General features: G+C 43.4%; 1 protein-coding gene across 1 annotated transcript in view; it reads left to right on the forward strand.

Annotated features, from left to right (window-relative positions):
* Positions 1-633: 633 nt before the first annotated feature.
* Positions 634-24,210, forward strand: part of CORIN (corin, serine peptidase) — a 324,441-nt gene continuing 300,864 nt past the window's right edge. The window contains exon 1 of the mRNA XM_038400915.2: positions 634-863. Within this exon, the coding sequence (XP_038256843.1) occupies positions 789-863 (75 nt within the window). The 5' untranslated portion in view covers positions 634-788. The remainder of the gene's footprint in view (positions 864-24,210) is intronic.

Raw genomic sequence — 24,210 nt, forward strand, 5'->3', positions numbered from 1 at the left:
GTAGTGGCATCCTATTCAAGATTGCCTGAGTAAAATAAACCTGGGTTAGGGGAGGGATAGATTCCACCCTTCCCTTTACTTTGTGATCAGTCGGGGAAGGAATGGAGGCTAGCTCCTCTGGGCGAGCTGTGCACCTGGCTCACCCCGGAAAGGCTACCTGCCAGCCGGCCGAACTTGGTAGGACGATAGGATCGTTTTATTGGCAGGGAACCAAAGGGTGGCAGGGCAAGGCAGTGCTGCCACTTTTCTCCAGGAGAGCCCCTGTAGCCCGGATAAGGCGAGGACAGGTCAGAGTGACAGAAATTCATCTACACAAGTGGGGTGAGGTACGTGACCAGCCCCTGGCCCTTAGCTCTAGCGCGTTGTTAGTGGTGGCCGGGCATAGCCTAGATCCCTTTGCGCGTCATCTGCCATGGGGGTAAAAGCTGGGGCTGATCAGCCTGACTCTTAGTCTCCCTGCCTTAATTTCCTGGCCCCGGTTACCTCTCCTCCCAGTAAGATGAGTTCGGGGAGAAATTAACAAACAAGTTGTCTCCCAGCCTGTTCCCAGGGAATCGAGTCCTTGCGAACAAAGGGGGGGGGGATGGTGGCTTGCGCGTTGAGGTTTATTATTATTGGGTGGGAGAGGGTGGCGGGGGGAGCAGACAAAATGCGGAGCCCCCTCCCTCCCCCGAGCCCAGCCTGTGTGTTTGGGAGGGAGGGAGGCAGTCGTGGCACGTCCGTGTGAGATGTAGAAAGGAGAAGGGGTGGGGGGAGGAAGGTGCAGAAGACTAAGCAGCAGCCAGAGCATGTTCTCGATGCAACCGTTCCCTGCCCTGCCGCCGGAAGAAGAGCGTTACCGCCAGGTCCTCTCCACTGACCGGGTAAGGCAAGCGCAGCTCCCCGGCCACCCTACGCAGCTACCGCATGGGTCTGTTCCCTTGGCACCAGCGGTGGCCACAGGGTCCTGGCGTGCCCGGGGCTGGGTTCGTAGCCCATCGGGTACCTATGTAGTCACCTCCATCTCCCGGATGAGTAAGTAAGCCCCAGAGCGGCTGCCAGCCGGGGGTCTCGGGCTGTGGCAGCCGGGGGGGTCCCGCGGACCGCGCCCAGAGGCGCGCAAGATGCGCTGCAGATGGGGGAGGAGAACCCCGCGGTTCCAGCAGCGCTCTGCCGCGTAGCGATCTGGGCAGCGCCTAGCGCTCTCCTCGCCGAGTCGCCCGCAGACGGGGGCGAAGGGCAGCAGGGTAGGAATCCACATGGTTCCGGTTAGGGGACCCCACGGTCCCAAGGAAACCAGCTCACGCCGATTTAGCTTTGCAGAAACGATCCCATTTAAAGGGGCCATAATTCCTTGGGGGCAGAAACCGGAGGGTCTCATTCCGGTCCGACGTGTGTGCTCGAGAAACGCGCTGGGGGGGGAGGAGAAACTTCTTGAGCAGGTCCAGCCTGGTGGCCGAGGCGCTGCACCTTGCACAGCACGCGTAGCCGCCCTCTGCCTTTCCACCGCCCGCTTTATAGTGTGTAAAGGGGCAATTAACTTTAGCTTACTTAAGACACTGGAGAAAGTTCAGGTTTCAGAGCAGCAGCCGTGTTAGCCTGTATTCGCAAAAAGAAAAGGAGGACTTGGGGCCCCTTCGAGACTAACACATGTATTAGAGCATAAGCTTTCGTGAGCTACAGCTCACTTCATCGGACGCACCGGAGAAAGTTCAGCCCGTCACCGTCGAGACACCACAATGACACACCAGCTTACAGCGGCGAATCATTGGCAAGGAGAAACCGCCCTGCTGCCCTTTAATGTAACCAGGGAACGTTTCGTTTCCTTTCATTGTCAAGGGAGGACGGTGTGTAATCAACAAATGCCGCCAGTAGCTCTGTCCCCAGCCTCGCTTAGCAATCAGGGAAGTGATCGGAATGAACGTGTTCCAACAGCCATGCCCTTTAGGGCTGAAATAAAATACCGCCGCCTCTAGCTCGCCCCAGGCAGGACGGGCGCCCTGGAGACAGGCGAGGGCTGAGCCCAGGGTAAGACTTGCCATACAGATGCTAAATCCGCAGCCACCTTCCTGTGCCCAGCCCCGCCGCCTCCTGTGAGCGACACGGGCCCAAGGAGAACAGCGAAGGGGGGTTAATTGGTTTTTACCCCGGATCCGTTCGCGGCCGGCGACTGGCGGGGGGGGGGGGGTGTGAGAAAAGTTATGCAGAGCGCGGCGGGTGGCGAGCTCGCGCAGCGCCTCTGCCCCCCCCGGTGCGCGGGGCAAGTGCGCGCCCCGCGTTTGTATTGCGGTTGTCCATGCGATCATTGCCCGCCCTCGAGGACTAGGCGGGGGAGAGGCAGAACCGGGCAGCAGCAGGGCCAGGGGTAGCGCCGCGCATGTGCTTGTCCGCCCAGGGGCAGCGCGCGGAGCCCGTCTCCTGCGGGCTCGCCGAAGACGCGGCAGTGAACCGTGAGGCGCAAACGGGCCGTCAATGGCGCTCGGAGGGACAGCGCGGCTGTGGTGACTCCCGACGGGGAGATGGGCAGAGTTCGGCTGCTCCCAGGCCGCCAGGCCCATTCGCTGGGCCATGGCTGCGCTAGGAAGAAGAGAGACCAGGGGACCGCGATGCCGTGTTAACTAACACGTTGTAAACGCCTACTGTAGACGGGGCAAAATCGTAGTGTTAACCCGACGTCGCTCGCCCAGGTGCGCCGGGGAGGCCGGACTAGGGGAGCGGGCGCGTCTCGGAGCTGTGCTCTCCCGCACCAGCCCCAGACTCGGGGTACTCTGGGAAGGAAGGGTCGCCAAGTCGGGGGCTGCTGGGCAGACTAAGGGGAAAGTCGTGAATATAAACGTTTGAGCTTCCTAAAGAGCAGCCAGGGGAGATGTATAAAGGATTCCCGACTTGGCACAGAGCTAAGATGTAATAATATACCGCCGCTGGGGCAATTGCTTGAACAGTGCGCGTGTGATGGCCAGAGCCTGGCTCCCCACGGGGTGTTATAATGTCCTGCTGTAATGAGAGGACCAGAAATCCCAGCGAAGGAATGAGCCCGGGGGGGGGGGGGCAACATTTCAAAACTCACTTCTAGCTAAGTAGCTAATGGCTTCTTACACAATGTCTAGGAAGGAAGCGCAAAACACCGACTTTACATTTTGGCGCTGTACAGCAATAGCGTTTAGTACACTTTGAAAACATTTTATACGCTGCATACACTGAACAATTAACACAGCCCATTATCTGAAACGTTGGTAAATATTGTCGTATATTATGTCGTCCCCGTTCTCCACTTGATTTAAAATCCAGGTCCTTCAGTCACAGCTCAGGGCAGAGCAGCCATAGATTCCAAGGCCAGAAGAGACCACTGTGATCATCTACTCCCGTGGTTCTTAACCAGGGCCACATGTACCCCTGGGGGTAAGCAGAGGTCTTCCAGTGGGCACATCAACCCATCTAGAGAGTTGCCTAGTTTTACAACAGGCTACATAAAAAGCACTAGTGAAGTCAGTACAAACTACAATTTCATACGACCTGGTTTATACTGCTCTGTATACTATACGGGGGTGGCCAAACTGCAGCTCATGAGCAACATGTGGCTCTTTTACAGTTAAAATGCAGCTTCTGGAGCCCACCATGCCCCTCTTTCTCTGCCAATAGACTGGCAGGGAAGGGAGCTTGGGGCTTCTGGCCTCTGACAGGGCTCAGGGCTTCAGCCCGGTTGGCTGCGCCTGCTGGGGCCCTGAGCCTTGGCATGTGCCCGCTATAAAGCAGAAGCCTCAAACCATAGCACCCTGCTGCAGGGCAGAAGCCCCAGGCCCCGGCAGGTGAGCCCCACAGGACTGAAGCCCTGAGCCCCAGCAGGCATGCCCAACTCTCAAGGTTATGAAAATTATCGTATGCAGCTCAGAGGGTCAATAAGTTTGGCCACCCCTGTACCACACACTGAAATGTATAATATTTATATTCCAATTGATTTATTTTATAATTATACGGTAAAAAATGAGAAAGTAAGCAATTTTTCAGTAATAGTGTGCGGAGACACTTTTTGCATTTTTATGTCTGATGTCCTTGTAAGCAAGTAGTTTTTAAGTGAGGTGAAACTTGGGGGTATGCAAGACAAATCAGACTCCTGAAAGGGGTACAGTAGCCTGGAAAGGTTGAGAGCCACTGATCTAGTCTAATGACAGGTTTCAGAGTAGCAGCCGTGTTAGTCTGTATTTGCAAAAAGAAAAGAAGTACTTGTGGCACCTTACAGACTAACAAATTAATTTGAGCTTAAGCTTTCGTGAGCTACAGCTCACTTCATCGGATGCATTCAGTGGAAAATACAGTGGGGAGATTTATATACATAGAGAACATGAAACAATGGGTGTTACCATACACACTGTAGGAGAGTGATCACTTAAGGTGAGCTATTACCAGCAGGAGAGTGGGGGGTGGGGTGGAAACTTTTGTAGTGATAATCAAAGTGGGCCATTTCCAGCAGTTGACAAGAATGTCTGAGGAACGGTGGAGAGTGGAATAAACATGGGGAAATAATTTTACTTTGTGTAATGACCCATCCACTCCCAGTCTCTATTCAAGCCTAAGTTAATTGTATCCAGTTTGCAAATTAATTCCAATCCTGCAGGTAATATCTCACCTTAAGTGATCACTCTCGTGACAGTGTGTATGGTAACACCCATTGTTTCACGTTCTCTATTTATATAAATCTCCACTGTATTTTCCACGGCATGCATCCGATGAAGTGAGCCGTAGCTCACGAAAGCTTATGCTCAAATAAATTTGTTAGTCTCTAAGGTGCCACAAGTACTCCTTTTATTTTTGATCTAGTCTGACATTCTGTATAACACAGGCCATAGAATTTCCCAGAGCATATCTTTTAGAAAACACATCCAATCTTGATTTAAAAATTGCCAGTGAGGGTGAATCCACCAGGATCTGTGGTAAGTTATTCCAATGGTTAATTACTCTCACTGATAAACGTGTGTGCAGTTATTTCCAGTCTGATTTTGTCTAGCTTCATCTTCCGCCACTGGATTGTGTTATACCTTTCTCTGCTAGACTGAACAGCCTATTATTAAATATCTGTTTCCCATACAGGTACTTATAGACTGAAATCAAGTTATCGCTTAACCTTCTCTTTGTTAAGCTACATAAATTGAACTCCTGGGTTCTATCACTATATTGCATGTTTTCCTTTTTTTTCTTTTTAAAACTATTCATTATTTGGGAGGTTTTCACAAGTTTATAAAGCCTTACCATATAAATATCAGAATCATAACAAACATTACAACAGTTAGCTTTTGTTTAAGAGACATTATACAGGAATACATCATCAGATCTTTCTATTTAACAGGGTGTTACTATATTACAGATTGAGCATCATTACAACACCTATAATATGTAATTTCTAGTGATTTTATTAAGTGACATTTCAATATAAACATATTTAACAGATCAGGCACATCTATCAAATATTAATATTAAAAAATTGGAGAGGTGTGCTGGGGCATTTTTGCAGGTGAGTGTACTTTGTGTGAGTAATGAATAAAAGGTCTAAATATAAATATCTAAATATCAATCTGTCCTCTATTTTGGTGGGTACATAATTGGTGTCCTAATTTTTCCATAAGCAAAACCTCTCATAATATTGAACCATTCCTTTATGGTGGGACTATTTTTTTTTTTCCCCAGAGAGAGGCTACCAATAGTCAAGCAGCTACTAGTATATGAGAGATTAATTCTTCATTTCCTCTTGTGTGACCGTTTCCACTAGGAAGCCCCAGAAGGATTACCAAGGGATCATTTGGTAATACATTTCCATCAATTTGGGATATACTGTTATGAATTGCATCCCAGTACTTTCTAATGTCCAGGCATATCCACCATACATGCATAATATCTCTTATTTCACCACAATTTCTCTGACTTCAATCTATGTATGTTTTTTACCCTGACTGATGTGAGGTACCATTGAAACAATATCTTAAAGACATTTTCATTTATTATTCTACAGATTGAGGTTGCTGGTCCTCTTTTCCAGGTCAAACCCTATTTCTCTGTGGTAATTTATCTATCCACATCCTTGTTCCAGTGTGTCATATATGGAGACTTTTTTTGTTAGAAAAGCTGTCTGAAAAGACTGATATAAATTAATTAAATAATTTAATTAATACATTATTTTGTTTTCAAATTGACCAGACACTATCACTTCTACAGAAAGTTGAGAAACATAACTTTTGACCTGAAAGTACTGGTACCAGGGTAGAGTGGGCCAATTAAAGTTAGTTTTGATCTCTAAATAAATTAGAAAATTGTCTTTACTGAATACCTGGCCAACCATGTGTATTCCATAACTCTTCCAATGTTTGCAGCTTTCTGGTTCACAATTTGGGTTAAGATCTGGATTATTTGCAATGAGTGTCATTGGTGAGGGGAAAGAATTTATCTTAGCTCTAGTTCTGTCCCAAACCCATAGATCGGCCTTTGCTAAAGGATGTGTGTAAATTTCTGGAGGGCACAATATTTTATTAGTCCATGGTAGCCTAGCGATGTTTACACTGTTACAATTTTCTTGTCTAATAAAGATCCAGTATTTGACTGGGTTAGAGCACCCCAACTCCACTACCGCTTTGAGCTGGCTGGCTTGATAGCACCACAGAATATTTGGAACAGCCAGTCTACCCTGTTTAATGGGTCTGTACAAAATAGCTGCACTCACGCTTGGTCTTTTCTTGTTCCATATAAATTCTAACAACACCCTCTGTATTCTTGCTAGGGTTTTATTGGGGATAATCACAGAAGGATTTTGAAACAAAAAATATTGGCAGAATATTCCTTTTGATTTTGGCTCTTTCCCAACCAAGAAATTGCATACTTCTCCCAGCATTCAGATCTTGGTTCGTTTGCTGAAGTAATAGTTTGATATTTAAATCATAGAGATCATCTAGATTGTTTGAGATTTGAATTCCGAGGTATTGTAGTTGCTGCCTATTTGTACCCAAATGTTTTCTGGAGGAGTGACTTTTCAGAACCTGACAAATTTATAACTAGCATTTCAGGTTTAGCATAGTTTACCTTAAAACCAGATGCTTTCCCAAAGTCCTGGATTTCTTTAGCAACTAATTTTAGGGAAATATTTGGTGTAAATAGAAATAATATTATATCATCTGCATATAACATCATTTTCTGATGTATTCTGTAAGCTTTATTCCTGTGATGGATTCATTGTTCCTTATCCTCTGTGCAAAAGGATTCATGGCCAGTGGGAAAAATAAAGGGGACAATTCAAATAGGAGAGGTTTGACCCTGTTAACTCACACAGCTGCTTTTGGGCTCCCGTAAAGAGCAGTTATCCATTTCAGGAACTGGGGGTCTAAATCCATATGGAACAGGCCTTGAAATGAACAGTTCCATTCTATTCTATCAAAGGCTTTCTCTGCATCTAGTGATAATATAAGACATTGATCTTACTTTGATCTGGCATTACGGGTGATTCCAAGTACTCTCCAAATATTGTCTGACATTTGTCTATCCTTAATTAATCCACTTCGATCTGGATTTATAAAAGCTGAGAGCAAAGACTATAATCAGCTAGCTAGTATTTTTGCTAAAATGTTCATGTCATGATTTAAAAGTGTTATGGGCCTATAGAAGCTGCCTAAGGTAAGGCCTTTTTCCATCTTTAGGGAGGACAACCACAGCAGCTTCTTTCATTGGTTGTGGAAGTGCCTCCAGAACATGTTCCTAACAGAATAGTATTGAAGGTATCTCTCAAAGGAGACACACTAATACTTCCTTAAATACCTTATCAAATTTAGCTGGAAAGACAGCAAGTCCTGGAGTTTTGCCACTTTTCATACGTGCTATTGTCTCTAGAATTTCTTCTGTTATTTCTTTATCTAAAGTCTCTTTATCAATTTTGCTTATCTTTGGCAAGTCTTCTACTTCCAGATATTTTTGAATAACTTCAGAGCTTGCAGTATATGAGGTGTAGAGATTTTTATAATAAGCAGCAAAAGTTGCACGTATTGCATCAGGGTGTGTAACTATCTTTTGATGATTGGTTTTTATGAGTGGAATAATACATTGCTTTAGAATCCCTTTAAGTTTTTGAGCCAATACTCTATCACTTTTATTTTCACTTTCATAAAACTTCTGCTTTGTATATCCAAGGGCTTTTTCAGTGGCATCTCTCCTGCAACATATTCATCTTCCCTCTAATATTAGTTAATTGTTGGTATTTTTTTTAATTTATGTTTTTGTGAATATCTTATAACTTTTTATCTCCTGTTCTAATTCTATTTTTACTTGAGCACTTTCTTTTTTTTTAATTGAGAGGCATTGCTTGTCAAGTGGCCCCTAAATACTGATTTACCTAAATCCCAGAAAAGACTTTTTTTTATATTGTCTGTATTATTTATTTGAAAGTTTCGAACAACGTCATCTTTAATGGCTGGAACCCGATGATTGTTATGGAGAAGCAAGCAGTTCATTTTCCCCAAAAAATTATCTTTAGAACCCAACCAATATTACTTCCATGGGTGCATGATCTGACCATGTAATGTTGCCAATTTCCACAGATCTTTTCTGCTTCATTAAAGATTTAGATATTAATATTAGATCTATTCTAGTGTATAACTGATGAGGGTGTGAATAAAATGTGTAATCTTTTTCTCTTGGGTACAATTCTCTTCAGCAATCTGAGAGATCAAACTGTTGTCAAGAGAAGTCCATGCTTCATCTGCTTCCATATCCCCCTTTTCTTTTTTTATCAGATTTGTGCCAGTCCAACTGAAGTCTCCTCCAAATATAATTTCCCCTTCACCAAAGTGTTGCAGTGTTTTAAAGATGTCCTTAATATTTATTATTTATTTATTCTTATTTACTTAGCTTTTGGTTGGGAACATACACTGAGCCCAGTGTTGTTATTAACCTAGCAATTGTGCTCTTCAACATTATAAATCGTCTCCTCCTTAAATTGATCCTTAATTTGAAAAGGCACATGTGTAGCAAGTGTAATGCCCACTCCCCTTTTCTTTTTGCTGAAGCAAAAAAATGTGTGCTGAAACCAATTACTTTTCATGCCCATAATTTGTTCTTCCTGAAAATGGGTTTCTTGGAGTTGAATAATCTGAAAGTTTTTTAAAAATAAATTATACCTACATTCCTCCCCCCCCGTTTAATGACATTTAGCCTTTTGACAAAGATGTCACTTTAAAAGGAATAACCATTGAAAGTAACTATTTAGCTTATTGAAAAACTTGAAATTGTTGAGATTCTCTAGCTGCCTGATGACATGAACCCTTGTGTTGTCAATGTCTCTCTTGTTTTTAATTGTTGCATTCATGACTGTGTGTCTGAATATAACTTGGTTTCTATTTGTAACCCCCTCCTCATCTCCCCAGTTCCCTCCCTTCTCTTGTGTTCCTCTTACTCTAACAGCAAATCAATACTTAAAATGCTGCATTGGTGCAGCTGCACCAATGCATCTGTGCTGCTGTAGCTCTTTAATGAAGACTCTCTACATCGACGGGAGAGCTCTCTCACGCTAGCCTACCACCTCCCCAAGAGGCGGTAGATATGTCAGTGGGAGAAGCATGGGGATGAGGGAAAATTATATCAGTATAGCTGTGTTGCTCAGGGGTGTGGATTTTTCACACCTCTCAGTGGCGTAGTTATACCGATATAAGTTTGTAGTGTAGACTAGACCTAAATACAACCACAAATAAATTACCAACATAATATGTGAAATGTAACCCAAATGATTGTGTTTTGTGAACCCTAAACTCTCCCTAAGGACACTTGGCCTGCTTCTCTTGCAATCCAAATGAGGTGCAATCTCTACCTATGGGACCTTGCCCTTAGGGATGGATTACTGTCTGGTCATTTTACAGAGAAGAATTTACAGAGAATCCCTAAAGGCTCCTCGCCATTCCCTCTCTGTTTTTTCCAGTCTCCTCCATCCTCTCCGCTTCCTCTGTTATTGTCCTTTATTTCCTCTACATTTTAAAATACAGAACACAGCTATTATTGATCACTGCAATTAAAGCAAATTTTATACTATTTTCTTTATAACAGTAACATAGTTACTGTTTATCTGTTCATTCCTGGTGACTCCCAGAAAGTCACTTCTGCTTGGTCTTTAGATTACTCATTGGGTATCCAAATTCTTTCGTTCAGCTTTACTTCTGCCATTGCCAATACAGTTGCTAGAGTCTTTTGTCTGTTCCTATCTTCTTTTTCCTGTATTTCACCATTTGCCAAGAGTTTTTCAGAAACTTATCTGGAGTTCTCCCTCTGGACAGTTGTTTTGTACATCAGCGGTTTGGATTTCTGTTCCAAGCCACTGGAGTATGTTTTTTTCCTTGCTTAAAGTCTCTTAGTGTATAATACTGATTTTGGAAGCTGACTGAGAGTTTAAATGGGAATACCAATCTGTAGCAGATATCTGCCCACCTGAGTGCTGCTGTAATTTCTCCCAGCTCTCTTCTCCTTTGTAAAGTTAGGACAAAGTGTTCATGGAAAAAAATGCAGCTTGTGGCCTTTGAGTATGAGCTCAGAGTGCTCTCTGGCTTTTTCATAATTAAATTTTTCTGATGATAATTATAAAGTTTCACAATTAGATCTCTGGGTTTTTATTACTGTATTATTATGAGGCCAAGGCAAGGGGAGCAGCACCCTATGGGCTCTCTCTATTTTTAATTCTTCCAGGGAGTTCGGATGTAACAGCTCCACAATTAAAGATTTTACAAACCAGATTGGGTTTTCTCCTTCAGCATTTCCAGGCAACCGCTTAATTCTGATGATGTGTCTTCTGAATCTGTTTTCTGTATAGTTCACTTTAAGATGCAGCTCTTTCTCCCTCTCTCTGCTCCATCAGTGTCGTGCAGTACTGTGAGAAATTTGGTTGTCAGATCATCTCTCACGGCCTTAAGCATCCGATGAAGTGAGCTGTAGCTCACGAAAGCTTATGCTCAAATAAATTTGTTAGTCTCTAAGGTGCCAGAAGTACTCCTTTTCTTTTTGGCCTTAAGCTGAGCTATCATCTACAGAATGTTTGCTTTGTTAGCCATTTGATTTTCCTCAGCCCTGGCACTTCTGCCTGATTTGGTGGCCACGTGTTCACATAAAGTGTGAAAGGTCTCTCCATGCTGTGAGCCAGAAACAGTCATCTTGGTGAAGTACCTTTTTAAATGTTCAGATATTCTTGGAGAATCCATCCTCTGTAATTCTGTGCTCTTGTTTTTGGCTATTTTTTTGGGAGGAGTACTTTAATAGGTTTTGGAAGTCAATGGAGGCAGATTGCTTCAGGCACTCATGTTATTCCAGACCCTGCTAGTCTGCCATTAGGCATGTTTTCTAATCCTTTAATCACTCTTGTGGCTCTTATCTGAACCCTGTCCAGTTTATCAACATCCTTCTTGAATTGTAGACACCAGAACTGAACACAGTGTTTCAGAAGTGGTTGCACAAGTGCCAAATAGAGAGGTAAAATAATATCTCTACTCCTACTTGAGATTCCTGTTTATGCTTCCAAGGATTGCAGTAACTCTTTTGTCCACAACATCGCACATGTTCTGCTGATTATCCACCACAACTCCCAATTTTTTTTTGAGTCACTGCATCCCAGGATAGATTCGCCCATCCTGTAAGTATAGCCTTTATTCTCTGTTGCTAAATATATAACATTTACATTTAGCCATATTAAAATGCACAGTGTTTGTTTGTCCCATCTTACCAAGTGATACAGATTGCTCTGTATTGGTGACTTGTCCTCTTCATTATTTACCTCTCCCAATTTTGTGTCAGTGGTGAACTTCCCCAGGGTTCAATCTGGAACTGGGGTACTGCTGAGCCCTCTGTCTCCCCAGCCTGGGCTCCCTCTCCCACTGTGATGCTGTGACAAGCTGCAGACCCCTCCAGGTCCTGCACTCACACAGCCTTATACAAACAGGGACACACCCAGCTGCAGTTATCTGAATGCTTCTCCTAGCCACTCATGAACTAACAACAGAGAGGCTCCAGCCAACTTCCCCCAGCACCCCAGCCTAGGACTTCAGATCTGTACTGTCCTACTCTGATCAGAAGCCTGACCAGTGTAAGTTATTACCCAGTCCGCTCCTTCCTCAACGTGGAGAGGACAATACATCAGCCCCTGTTCCTGAGCAGATTTCTTTTATACTTCAAACAACACACAGTTTTTAGGTAAAAAATGTAAAATGGGTTTATTAACTATAGAAAGATATATTTTAAGCGATTATAAGTAATAGCACACAGTTCAAAGTTGATTACCATAAGAAATAAAATGTAAGTTCTATACTCTAGACAGGATTTGAATCAAGAAGTGTCTCACTCTGATGGTATAAACAGTCCATCAATCTTCCGTACACAGGCTGGGATTACTTCTTTTCCACCTGGGACTAAATCACCAGTTCAGTCTTTGTTCCTAAGGTGTTTCCAGGTGTTTAGTGGTGTGGGGAGTGAGGCCCAGTGATGATGTCACTTCCCCCTTTTATAGCTTCTTCCAGCTTGCTGGAAAGATCTTTTGCTGTGACATGATTCAAGCAGTCTCCTTTGTGTATGTTTACAAACCTCTAAGAGGTTTCCATTGTACACGGTTCTTGGGGAAATCCTTGTGAGTATGTGTATTTCCCTCAATGGGCTATCAATGCTGTTTGGCCTTTTTGTTGTTGTACCTGAAAGGCTGGTTTTGGATGTTTTTAACCTCACAACGTATTTCATAGCAAAACTTCATAACACCAGATACAACAGCAAAAACAATCCAACAGGATATGAATATACAACAGACTAAGACTTGTAAAATGATACCACACAAAAGCATACTTTATACAAAATATATATCACCATGGTACATATTGGGGTGCCAGGGTGTTGCTTTGGGGTACAGAATGTCACAATGTCATCTGCAAACTTTAACAGTGATGAATTTGTGTTTTCTTTCAGGTAATTAATAAAAATGCTAAATAGTGTAGGGCCCACAACCAATCCCCATGGGACTCCACTGGACACACACACACTCATTCAATGATGATTCCCCATTTACAACTACATTTTGAGACCTATCAGTTAGCCATCTATTAATCCATTTAATGTGTGTCATGTTAATTATATATTGTTCTGTTTTTTGTCATGCATTCCCAAGACAAATGCCTTCAAGAAGTCTATTACATCAACACTATTTACCTTTATTAACCAAATTTGTAATCTCATCTCAGTGATATAAAGTTAGTTTGGCAGTATATATTTTCCATAAACCCATGTTGATTAACATTAATTATTTTACCCTCCTTTAATTCTTTATTAATTGAGTCCTGTATCAGCCTCTCCATTATCTTGGCCAGGATTGGTGTCAGACCTACAGGCCTATAATTACCCAGGGGATCTCATTTACCCTCTTTACATATTGGCACAACATCAGCTTTTTTCCAGTCTTCTGGAACATGTCTGGTGTTGCAAGACTTATTGAAAAATCAGCATTATTGAGTGTTATACTAAGGGTTTTCTCCCCTCCAGCTCAGCTTCTCTTTCTGAAGGAAAGTGATAGAGCCCAGCCCTGCAGGCTTTGCTACATTTCTCAGATGATTAGTTCCATTGACTTCAGTGAAGCTACTCATGAAAAAGGTTGCAGGATAGGGAATGAAGTGGCCAAATTCACTTTTCCAGACTAGAAAAATCTGTGTTCATGTTACTACATTAATATCTGATAGAGCCATTTTCTGGGAATTTGCCAGTCTGTTTTTCATCCATCTGTTGGACACTGGAGGTATGACAGATTCTTGATTTATGTTATATGATCTATATACATAAAATCTCATGACACTTTTAGCAATAATATGGGTATTAAATCCAGTGTTCCAATTTGTTTTCCAGTAGGATATCGATTTTCACTCCAATGCCCTTTGTAGCTTCAGTGGAATAAAGTATTGTTCATTTCCTCTCCTAAAAACTGCATTGGCACTGAGTGGCTTGTGTATTCTACCCCACAGGTAATTCCGTATCTATGGCATATAACTATGTGTGTAGGGAATCAAAAGAATAAGGCACTTTGTAATTCTTCAGGATGTGAGGTGCTATATAAATACAAGATTTATAGTACAATTTAACAAATATCTATATTACTGTTTGATAATATCCCAACATACGAATGGAAAGTCAAGCCTATGGTGAGATTCAGCAATTTTTAAAAAAAAATGCTGCCTTATTATCAATATAGCAGGATGCATTTTACTGGTAAAAAGGATATACAACAATGGTTTTAGCCCTTAGCACTTTGTTCCTCCTCTGGATGTTACTGTTGCCCTAAATCCACATTTTGCAATGCACATAATCTGATCATTGCTTACATGGCATAAACTGAGAGATACAAATGGGCTGGTGGACCAAGGCAGAGAGAAACCTCACGATTGTAATTAACATTATAAAAGCAATCAACCAACTTCACTCTTCATTACTTTGTCTGTGGTTTAGTGAAAATATCAACAAGCTGTGGCAGCTAGCAGAATCCAGGGGTACTGAGAACTGGGTCATCCTCCAATTAGGATTAGGAGACTTAATCAATAGCAGCATAAGGATCTTGGGTAGGAGCACTTTTGGTGTTGAAGGGGATCCACTCAGGGATTTGAAAGAACGGATCAGGTCCCAGCAAAGTACAAATTCTGCATTACCAAATGAGTCCTGTATTTCCAGCACACCACTGGGTGGCCATTCACCCAATCATTGAACTTCAAGTTTTAATGTAAATTCTGCCTGGTGTTTTGAAAAAATTTAAGGTTATCGTCTTTAGGCATAAGACTATTTATGTGACTAAACTTTGGTTTCCTAGAAAACGCCTTATCACAGATTCATTATCAGCTGAGAGTAGCAGCCGTCTTAGTCTGTATCTGCAAAAAGAACAGGAGTACTTGTGGCACCTTAGAGACTAACACATTTATTTGAGCATAAACTAAGTGGGCTGTAGCCCACGAAAGCTTATGCTCAAATAAATGTGTTAGTCTCTAAGGTGCCACAAGTCCTCCTGTTCTTGTTACCAGTTCACTGCATGCTCATCCAGGAGGGCTCAGACTTTAAGGCCAGAAGGGACCATCATGATCTAGTCTGACCTCCTACACATTGCAGGCCACAGAACCTCACTCACCCACTCTTGTAATAGACTCACAACTGCTAGCTGAGTTACTGAAGTCCTCAAATCATGACTTCAAGATTTTAAGTTACAGATAATTCACCATTTACACTAGTTTAAACTTGCCAGTGATCCATGCTGCAGAGGAAGGCAAAAAAACCTCAGTGAGCAAGCCCCTCCCCCAAGACAGAAATGACTCTGGTAATGAGCAGGTATTAGGAGCACAACTATGAAACGCTGGTGACAGGCAAGTGGATGACATCACCTTGTACCATTTGGCAGTTTCCCCCCTAGGGCCATGCCTTTAAAGTTCAAATCATCTGCACCCATCTTCTTACTAGCTGTCAGCTAACCTCAAAAAGGCCATTTCAGACAAGCCCCCCCCCCCCAGCTCTTTAGGGGGTATCCAGACAGTTGTAGCCTCCTCTATAAGCGTCCCAAGGCTTGGCCCTCCCAGCCCGTGACCCTGCCACCTTCCAAGAGCTTTGTGAGGGGCTGTGCTAGTAGGGGCGCGATAGGAAGTCTCTAGGCTGCCCTGGGGTCGCCGGTCAGCATTTCGCAGAGCCTGCCAGGAGGAAGAGCGGAGAACTGGGGCGCCCTTTCCTGGAGCGGGGCAGAGGTGGAGGGGGAGCTGCCCTGTTGCACCGCGCGCCTGAAACCCCACGCTCCGGGCGCCCGTGAGCGGCTCCCGCGCTGGGGCTGCCTCTCCTCCAGCGCGTGGCGGGAACGGCAGCGCGGCGAGCCAAGGCCATGGAGCCGCGCGCGCGGCGTTCCACGGGGATTCCCCGGCCGCCGCAGCCGCTTGGCCCAGCCGCGCTGAGGGCAGGAGCCGCCGCCAAGGGCCCCCGCGGGCGGGGCGCGGTTCGCTGCCGTCTCGGGTTCCCACAGCCGGCCAGGAGCTTTGCAGAGTCCGCAGCCCCCCCGCTATAAATAGCTCCGGCCCGGCTGAGCTGTCAGAGTCCCCGGAGCCGGGCCGCCGGCGCTGGAAAGTCTGACTGCCGATGGAAAATGCCGCGGTAAAAATAAAGTAGACGGGCGGCGCCGCGGCCGGTCCTAGCGCCGGCGGGCGGGCGGGAGCCGCTGCCCTGGCGAGACCCCGGAGCGCGCCCCCAGTCCTCCCTCCAGTTTAGCGCCGAGCCGCGGCGCCAAGGGGCCGGAGTCCCAGGGGCTTGTCCGCAGGGAGCTTGTCGCAGGACCTGGTCAGATTTTCTACGTGGGCCCTCGGGCCGCTGCGGCGAGCGAGCCGGGCGGCGCGGGAGGGGGGAGGGGGGTGGGACAAGCGTGCGGCTGCCTCCCGCGTCTCTTCCCTCAGTGCCCCGCTTGGGCAGGTGCAGCGCCATTGGCTCCGCTGGCGTTACGGGGAGTCTCCTGTGCGTGCCTTGGGGGAGCGAAGTAAGTGCCCAGCGCTTGGGACGCCTGTTAGCTCCGCACAGCGGAGGGAGAGGGAGCTGGCTGCCACCCTGTGCGTTAGCACCGGGCGGCTGGGTAAGGGCCCATCGCAGAACATTTAATACTGCGGGACGGTGCAGGAGCCAGAGCTCGTTTTCGGTTCCCAGCTTGAGGGTGCAGAGCTGGAGCCGGAGCCGGAGCCGGAGCCGGAGGTTAGGAAGGAAACCTCCTTTTTACTTGTGAACTGAACGGGTTTGAGTATGGAGCCGTTGTCGGGTAAAGAAAACATATCAGAGAGACAAGGTGGGTGAGCTAATACCTTTTATTGGACCAACTTGGTGAGAGAGACGAGCTTTCCAGACACACCCAGCTCTTAGTATACTAGTGGCGAACCCATAATTCCTGTCCAAGTGTGATTGTTTTTCATTTAGATTGCTGATATACAAACATGAAAGAAACAAAAAGAAAAGGAGGACTTGTGGCACCTTAGAGACTAACAAATTTATTAGAGCATAAGCTTTCGTGAGCTACAGCTCACTTCATCGGAGCTTTGGCATCCGATGAAGTGAGCTGTAGCTCAGGAAAGCTTATGCTCTAATAAATTTGTTAGTCTCTAAGTGCCACAAGTCCTCCTTTTCTTTTTGCGAATACAGACTAACACGGCTGCTACTCTGAAACATGAAAGAAACAGACACCCAAGCTCCAGGGTTTGCTCTTCCTCCAAAAGTAGCACTCTTGTACTACTGAACCAGGAAGGGCATCTAAGCTTTTGTCCACCCAATATTCAGAGGAAAGGGGTAGGAAAGATGACCACTCTCAAGGTGATGGCACAAACACAGTCTTCTCACACTTAACAGTTGCTTGATTCTTCAAGGGTGTTTATTCATCTTTCCTTTTGTTTGGGATATTCCACCCTCTTGGGACCTCAGTGTCACGTTATCAGGTTTCATGGGGCCCCCTTTGAACTTTTAGTAGCCTGTTCTCTATACCAGTAGTTCTCAGCTGGGGTCTAGGGCCCCCTGGGAGGCCATGAGCAGGTTTCAGGTGGTCCTCCAAGCACGGCTGGTGTGAGACTTGCTAGGGCCCAGGGCAGCAAGCCAAAGCCCCCCTGTACAGGACTATAGCTGGGGCCCTGAGCTCCACCAACTCAGGCCAAAGCTGAAGCCTGAGCAACTTAGCTTCGTGGGGCTCCTGGGGTGTAAGGCCCCAGGCAATTGCCCTGCTTGCTACCCCCCCAATGCTGGCCCTGGCTTTTACATGCAGAAAACCAGTAGTTGTGGCACAGCTGGGCTGTGGAGTTTTTATAGCATGTTGGGAGGAGGGCCTCAGAAAGAAAAAGGTTGAGAACCTCTGCTCTATACCACCTATTTGAAGACTGCCTTTTAGTGGGTCTACCTCTAGTTTTATGAATAGGAGAGAGCCAAATCTTCATTGTGGGTCCACCTTATGTCGTATTCCATCTGCACAAGGTTCTGCAAACAGTATGTCTTCACTGCACAATTAACCTGGGTGACTGGCACCCAGGTCTGAGATCCTGAGCCTCACCTGGGTGTGAGTGTTCAGACAGCAAAGCCCAAGCCTGCGTTACAGTGTCCTCACAATTTCTACAATCATCTGTGTGTGTGTGTGTGTGTGTGTGTGTGTGTGTGTGTGTGTTTGGGGGCATATCTCATGGTTCTTTGTGTTGAGATGCTCTAGGAGTCTTTCCCTCGCAGTTGCAGGAGAACTAGTCTGTTCTTTGGAGGGAATTGTGGGAAAGGCATAGGAGAACTATCAGCATCAAAGTGATTTTGGCTACATCCTCACTGAAAAGTGGGTGAGTTCCAGCCCGAGTTAAATTAGAGCTCAGGTTCTAATCTGTACCCTGAGCAAGTAAGCTAGTCTGGGTTTAAACTACTTGCTAACTCCATTCTGGAAGAACTACTTACTGTAGAGTAAGGAACCATTCTTTTTCTTTGCTATTTGAGTTTCAATGATTATGTGTCACTGTAACCATGCCTCAGTGGGTCACAACTGAGGATGCCAAATTCAGGATGATCTGCTGAGAAATAGGGCAGATACACCCCAAAACTGGTGGCTAATCCCCCATAGGATATACCAAGCCAGCAACAAAAAGTAAACTTCTGTTTCACCACACTGGCTAACAAGAGAACATAAAGGCAGTTTCCTCAGCCATTCCAGTTCTTATATCACCACCAAAAATATTGGATTCGGAGATGAGTGGTTCTTTATAACCAGTCTCATCAAATAATAGGTTCTTCTGATCGCAAAGGACCAGCCACATGCCCAGGTCAATATAAAACTTGGATCTTACCCAAAAATCATGATGATGCCAATCCTTTATGTAAAATCTAAAGGTTTATTCATAAGAAAAAGAAAGGTGAGAGTTAAAATTGGTTAAAGGAATCAATTACGTACAGTAACAGCAAAGTTCTTGGTTCAGGCTTGTAGTAGTGATGGAATAAACTGCTGTCTTAAGTCAAGTCTCTGGAGTACATCCACAGCTTGGATGGGTCATTCAGTCCTTTGTTCAGAGCTTCAGTTTGCAGCAAAGTTCCTCCAGAGGTAAGAAGCAGGATTGAAGACAAAATGGAGGTGTTTCCAGGGCCTTTTATAGCTTTTGCTACGTGGAGGGCATCGCATCGTTCTTACTGTGGAAAATTACAGCAACAAGATGGTGTTTGGAGTCACATGGGCAAGTCACATGTTCATGCCCAATTTCGCTCCCTCATTGCAGGAAGCCATATTTACATGACAGTCCACTCAGTGTAGATGGGTGTCTCCCATGGTCCATTGTCAACCAAGTGTTCTTGATTAACCACTTAATTTGAATAATCCCTCCAAGACATGCTGGCTATATACTTTGTGGGTGGTACCCCAGGAGCAACACTTGAAATCCAGGTATAGCCAATACTTATAACTTCAAATACAAAAATGATACATGCATACAGATAGCATAATCATAACCAGAAAATCATAACATTTTCATAGACACCTTACTTGACAACCTTTGTACAAGATTTCCTGCAAATATATAACAGTGGTTGCAACAATGATCTAGATGGTCATATTTTAATCAGATAACGTCACGGATCCACAGGATCTGTACTATGCCCAGATGGGTTTCTTTTGCTTCCTCCTCATCATATGGTAGGGGTTTTATGTGGGCTGTTTGTAGATCCCACAGAAAGTGTGAAAGGGAAGAAAAAATATTTTCTACAGATAGTTTTTTACTTCCTGACTCAAGCCATAACAGCAGTAAGAGCTTTCTTTATTGAGAGACTGATTTGTTGAATTTTTCTGGGAACTTGTATTGATGGGCTTGTAAGCCTTGTAATGTCATTTAGGTGACTTTGGACAGATGTTTTTTTCTCCTGCGGATCCTGTACCAACATTAAGACTTCAATATAATATTAAAGTGTCAATTAAAAAAAATTACAAGAATATAAGTGCATTATTAACCCATTTAACCTTGAGCTTCGTTTAGCAGCTCATTATTACCTGACTCATGAAACAGAAAATAGATTTGCTTGCTAGTCATCTCTCTTAATTACTTCTGTCAAGGTATCCTTATAGTTTAAAAATCTTCCTTTCCTTTCTTTCTTCCCCTTCCATTGAAGCAAAATGATCAAGGTCTAAATACTTCTGAATGGAGGATCATGGAATCCTAATGAAAAGTGAATTATTCACCTATCTCAGTTTTACAGTTAATGAGTTAGCAACATATGAGTCATTGTATGCTTCCATGTTCTTCTCTGGGAAGAGGTCTAAGTATAATAGGGATTCTACTACCCTGAGCTAGTAAAATTATCACGTTGACTCTAAATAAGAGCCTTCCTTTTAGACAGCAGTGGTTGCTACTGCCCACCCTATCCCCATAGAACAATGTCTCATAATTCCCTCTAAAGAAAAATCAGTAGTGCAAAGCTAATGTATCAAGTCAGAAAAGTCATAGTTGAATCCTAAATTTTAATTTTGCATTAAGAAAATTTTATGGCAGGGGGAGTAGTACTTACATATTTTTTTCTTATTTCTTCTTCTTAAAAAAACCCACAAAGCATTAAGGGACAAATGCCCCAAAGATGATTTCTTCCTGTTAGTACAGTCTTGCACCTACCTTTCCTGACAAATGTTCAACCCATCTCTCCTTTGAGATGTTGGATTTCCCTTAAATTTAAATATGATAAATTATTGTATTCCTATAGCTAGCCGGTGTCTAATATGTTTAAAGCTGTAATCCTAAGGGCAGAAGGCAACTTGCTGTCTCTTCTTCCCCTTCAAATCGTCCTAGCTGCACAAAGTGGAGGAGGGTCTCTGCTAATCTGTCTCTTGCCTGCCTCAAGTGCGGAGTGTTAAGAAATCTCTGCTACTTTTTTTTACCTGCAGCCTCTGTTTTCTTGTGTTAATAGCTCTACCACCTGCTTCTGCTCATCAAATTCCCAAGGAGCAGAAGCAGAAAAGTGACACGAATCTTGATAGTTTCACTGCTGTCTACATAAATTTGAGCGGTACTGTATTAGTGAAGCTGACTAAAGTCTTGTTAATATTACTCTGCATCTACGAGGCAAAAGTATGGGCAACAGGCAAGGAACTGGAGCTATCTCACGAGATTCAGGAAGACATGGCACTAGTTTACAATCAGTTCTCATTTGAAAGTTTATCTTTGCAACCATAAGGCATAGGTAGTTTTTTTTTAAATGGCATAACTTCCACTTTAATTGATGGCTTAGACTCCCACATTCATCAGGGAAACCTTTACACTCTGCTAGTGATGAGGTGAGTGGATTTTTCAAGCCCTACTAATAAGAAATATTGGAAGAGGTTCAAAGAGATAAAATAATAGCTATAATTAGTGCATAAAAAATTTCTACAGGCTCCTCTTTTCTTTTTTTCCATGGAGGTCTTCCATCTATATATTTATCTAGCCAAATCTTTCTTATCCCTCAGTATTACATCATGGAGATTTTTTTTCCTTTTTAACCTTCAGAACATACAAGATCTTTAAGCATAAAAAGGGGAAAACTACTGTCTAAAATATATTCCCTTGAGTCACCAATAAATCCTGATCACAAATGGACTCCAAAGATTTGGATAGTCAGGAATTTTGTTAAACCTCTGCAGAATTCCAGCATTTTAGGTGCTCACATTCTCCTTTGACTTGTCTTAAAATTCACACAGTGCTTAAGAGCACTGTTTTCTGGAAGTCACTGATCGTGTTGTGTTGCATGCCTAATGTGTTCTTGAGCTGCTCTTTCATAGGGATGATCTTTGTTCTAGTTTTCCACAGCCATTCCACTTCATAGCAGCATTCTTCATACTTAACTATCTTTTCTTCTTGTTGCTTTTTGATGTTTCTGTCTGCTGGTATGGCAATATCAATTAACATGGTCTTGTTTGTCTTCGTTTCTACAACAACTATGTCCGGCCCATTTGCCTGCACTGTTCAGTCTGTGACAGTTAGAACCATAAAACTGGAAGGGACCTCAAGAAGTCATCTAGTCCAGTCCCCTGCACTCAAGTCAGGACTAAGAATTATCTAGACCATCCCTGACATGTGTTTGTCCAACCTGCTCTTAAAAATCTCTAATGATGAAGATTCTACCACCTCCCTAGGCAATTTATTCCAGTGCTTAACCACTCTGACAGTTAGGAATTTTTTCCTAATGTCCAACCTAAACTGCCCTTGCTGCAATTTAAGCCCATTGCTTCATGTCCTAACCTCTGAGGTTAAGAAGAACAATTTTTCTCCCTCCTCCTTGTAACAACCTTGTATGTACTTGAAAACTGTTATTCCCCTCTCAGTGTTCTCTTCTCCAGACTTAACAAACCCAGTTTTTTCAATCTTCCCTCACAGGTCATATTTTCTAGCAGGGTGGATTTGATTTAAATCACCAGTCAGGAAGACTCGATTTAATCATGGATTTCTACATAAAAGTGCATTCTTGTTGGTTGTTATAACCTTAATATATAATCTTCACAGCTCAGAGATAGATGTATGTTTGATTTTTAGAAGGTATACACAATGCATTTTTAAAGTGACTTATTTTGAAAACTTTTCAGATTAGTTTTACAGCTATATCAGAAAATGAATGATTATTTCATTTTCCAAAGGTAACTGAAGCAGATATTTATGAAATCATTGGGAGGTGAAGTATCTCCAATTCAACAGGTTAATCATAAATTCTGATTGGAGGATTTTCTTGCCATGCTGTATTAGGAGGAGAACATCAACAGACAGACATTTAAATTGTTTTATTTAACTAAAACAACAATGTTATGTATTCTGGATTTTTTTCTTCAACAGCAAACATATATATTATTTTAACAAAACAAGCATATGAATTTTTGAATTAAAAAATTCACGTTTTTTAAAATCAGGTTTGTTTTTGTTAAGGGTTTTAGTAAAATAGTTAAATGAAATATTAAAAGAATAAGACAAAAACCCAACAAAAATTAAATCGACTGTCAGCCAAGTCAACATGAGAAACTTAAAATAATGTCTTCTGCAGCTAACTCAGTTGTGTTCACCTTAATTTTCCTGTTCGTAATCTGGAAAAGAAAAACAAACTTTCCTGCCTTTTCAGGTTCCAAACAATTTTTCAGTTTGGAATGAATTAGTCCAAAGGAAGAAAATATTCTTTCTGCACTGGCAGAAGAAGCTACTGCTGTTAAAAGTGAGATTATCACTTCAACAGTCTCTGAAGCCAAGTGCTTAAGTGACTTCCACCCATTCAGTGGTGTGCCTTGCTTTAAAACATAATCAGCAAACATACGTTTCTTGAATGGTTCATCCTTAGCTCTGAAGTTTATTATAGTTGGCGTTATGGAGGGATGATTGCTGGATGTCCATGTCATAGCCAGCTCCTCTTCTTCAGCAGTTAAGAGAATATTTGCAAAACAATGAGCTGGAGATAGTGCTGGTCCCATTCATTTTTTTTAATGCTTGTAATTTAATTCTGTCATTGCATATTTCTCTTTTTAAGATCTCTCTGTTCCTTCCAAATTTCAACAGTGTCAGCAATAAAACAGCTATTTCCCTGCATTTTGTTCAAGGCTACAGAAATAGGCTTCAGGGTACTCAGCATGTGTTCAACATTTCTCTTAAGCCCAATGTTGAGAACTTTGGCTGTGACAGTGCCATCTATTTTTTTACAGTTTTGTTCACAAACTGTCATCAGATGAGGCCAGTTCTTGATCTAGTGGTCAAAACAGTCCACTACTGAGTTCCATCGCATGTCTTGTGGGAGAGTTAGGTTGGTTCCTCCCACTTTATTCAGAGCAGCTGCTGCAAAGTGGTTATTACGGAAGTATTTTGCAATTTCAACATTAGCCTTTATTTCTGGAACACTGAAGTCTTTGGCTAGGAGGTGCATCAAATGAGCATTGCAGCCGCATGTTATTAGCTTGGGACTCTCTTCTATATAATTTCTTCTCATCTTGGATAGATTTGCAGCATTGTCTGTGACCAAGCTGCGTACTAGACATTTTAATTTTTTTCACAGTTTGTTATAGCTTTTACTGCTATCTCTTGTAAGTATTCTGCTGTGTGTGCATTTCCTGATGTATCAGTTGTTTCTGTAAGGAAGATATTCCCTTCTTCTGTTGTCACACAAGCACATACAACAGGATCATTGTGGACATTGCTCCACCCATCAAGACTCAGGTTAACAATTTCACCCTCTAGACCTTTTGCACACTGCTCATTTTCTCTTTCA

This window comes from Dermochelys coriacea, chromosome 4 (assembly GCF_009764565.3).
Source record: "Dermochelys coriacea isolate rDerCor1 chromosome 4, rDerCor1.pri.v4, whole genome shotgun sequence".
Classification (NCBI taxonomy): domain Eukaryota; kingdom Metazoa; phylum Chordata; order Testudines; family Dermochelyidae; genus Dermochelys; species Dermochelys coriacea.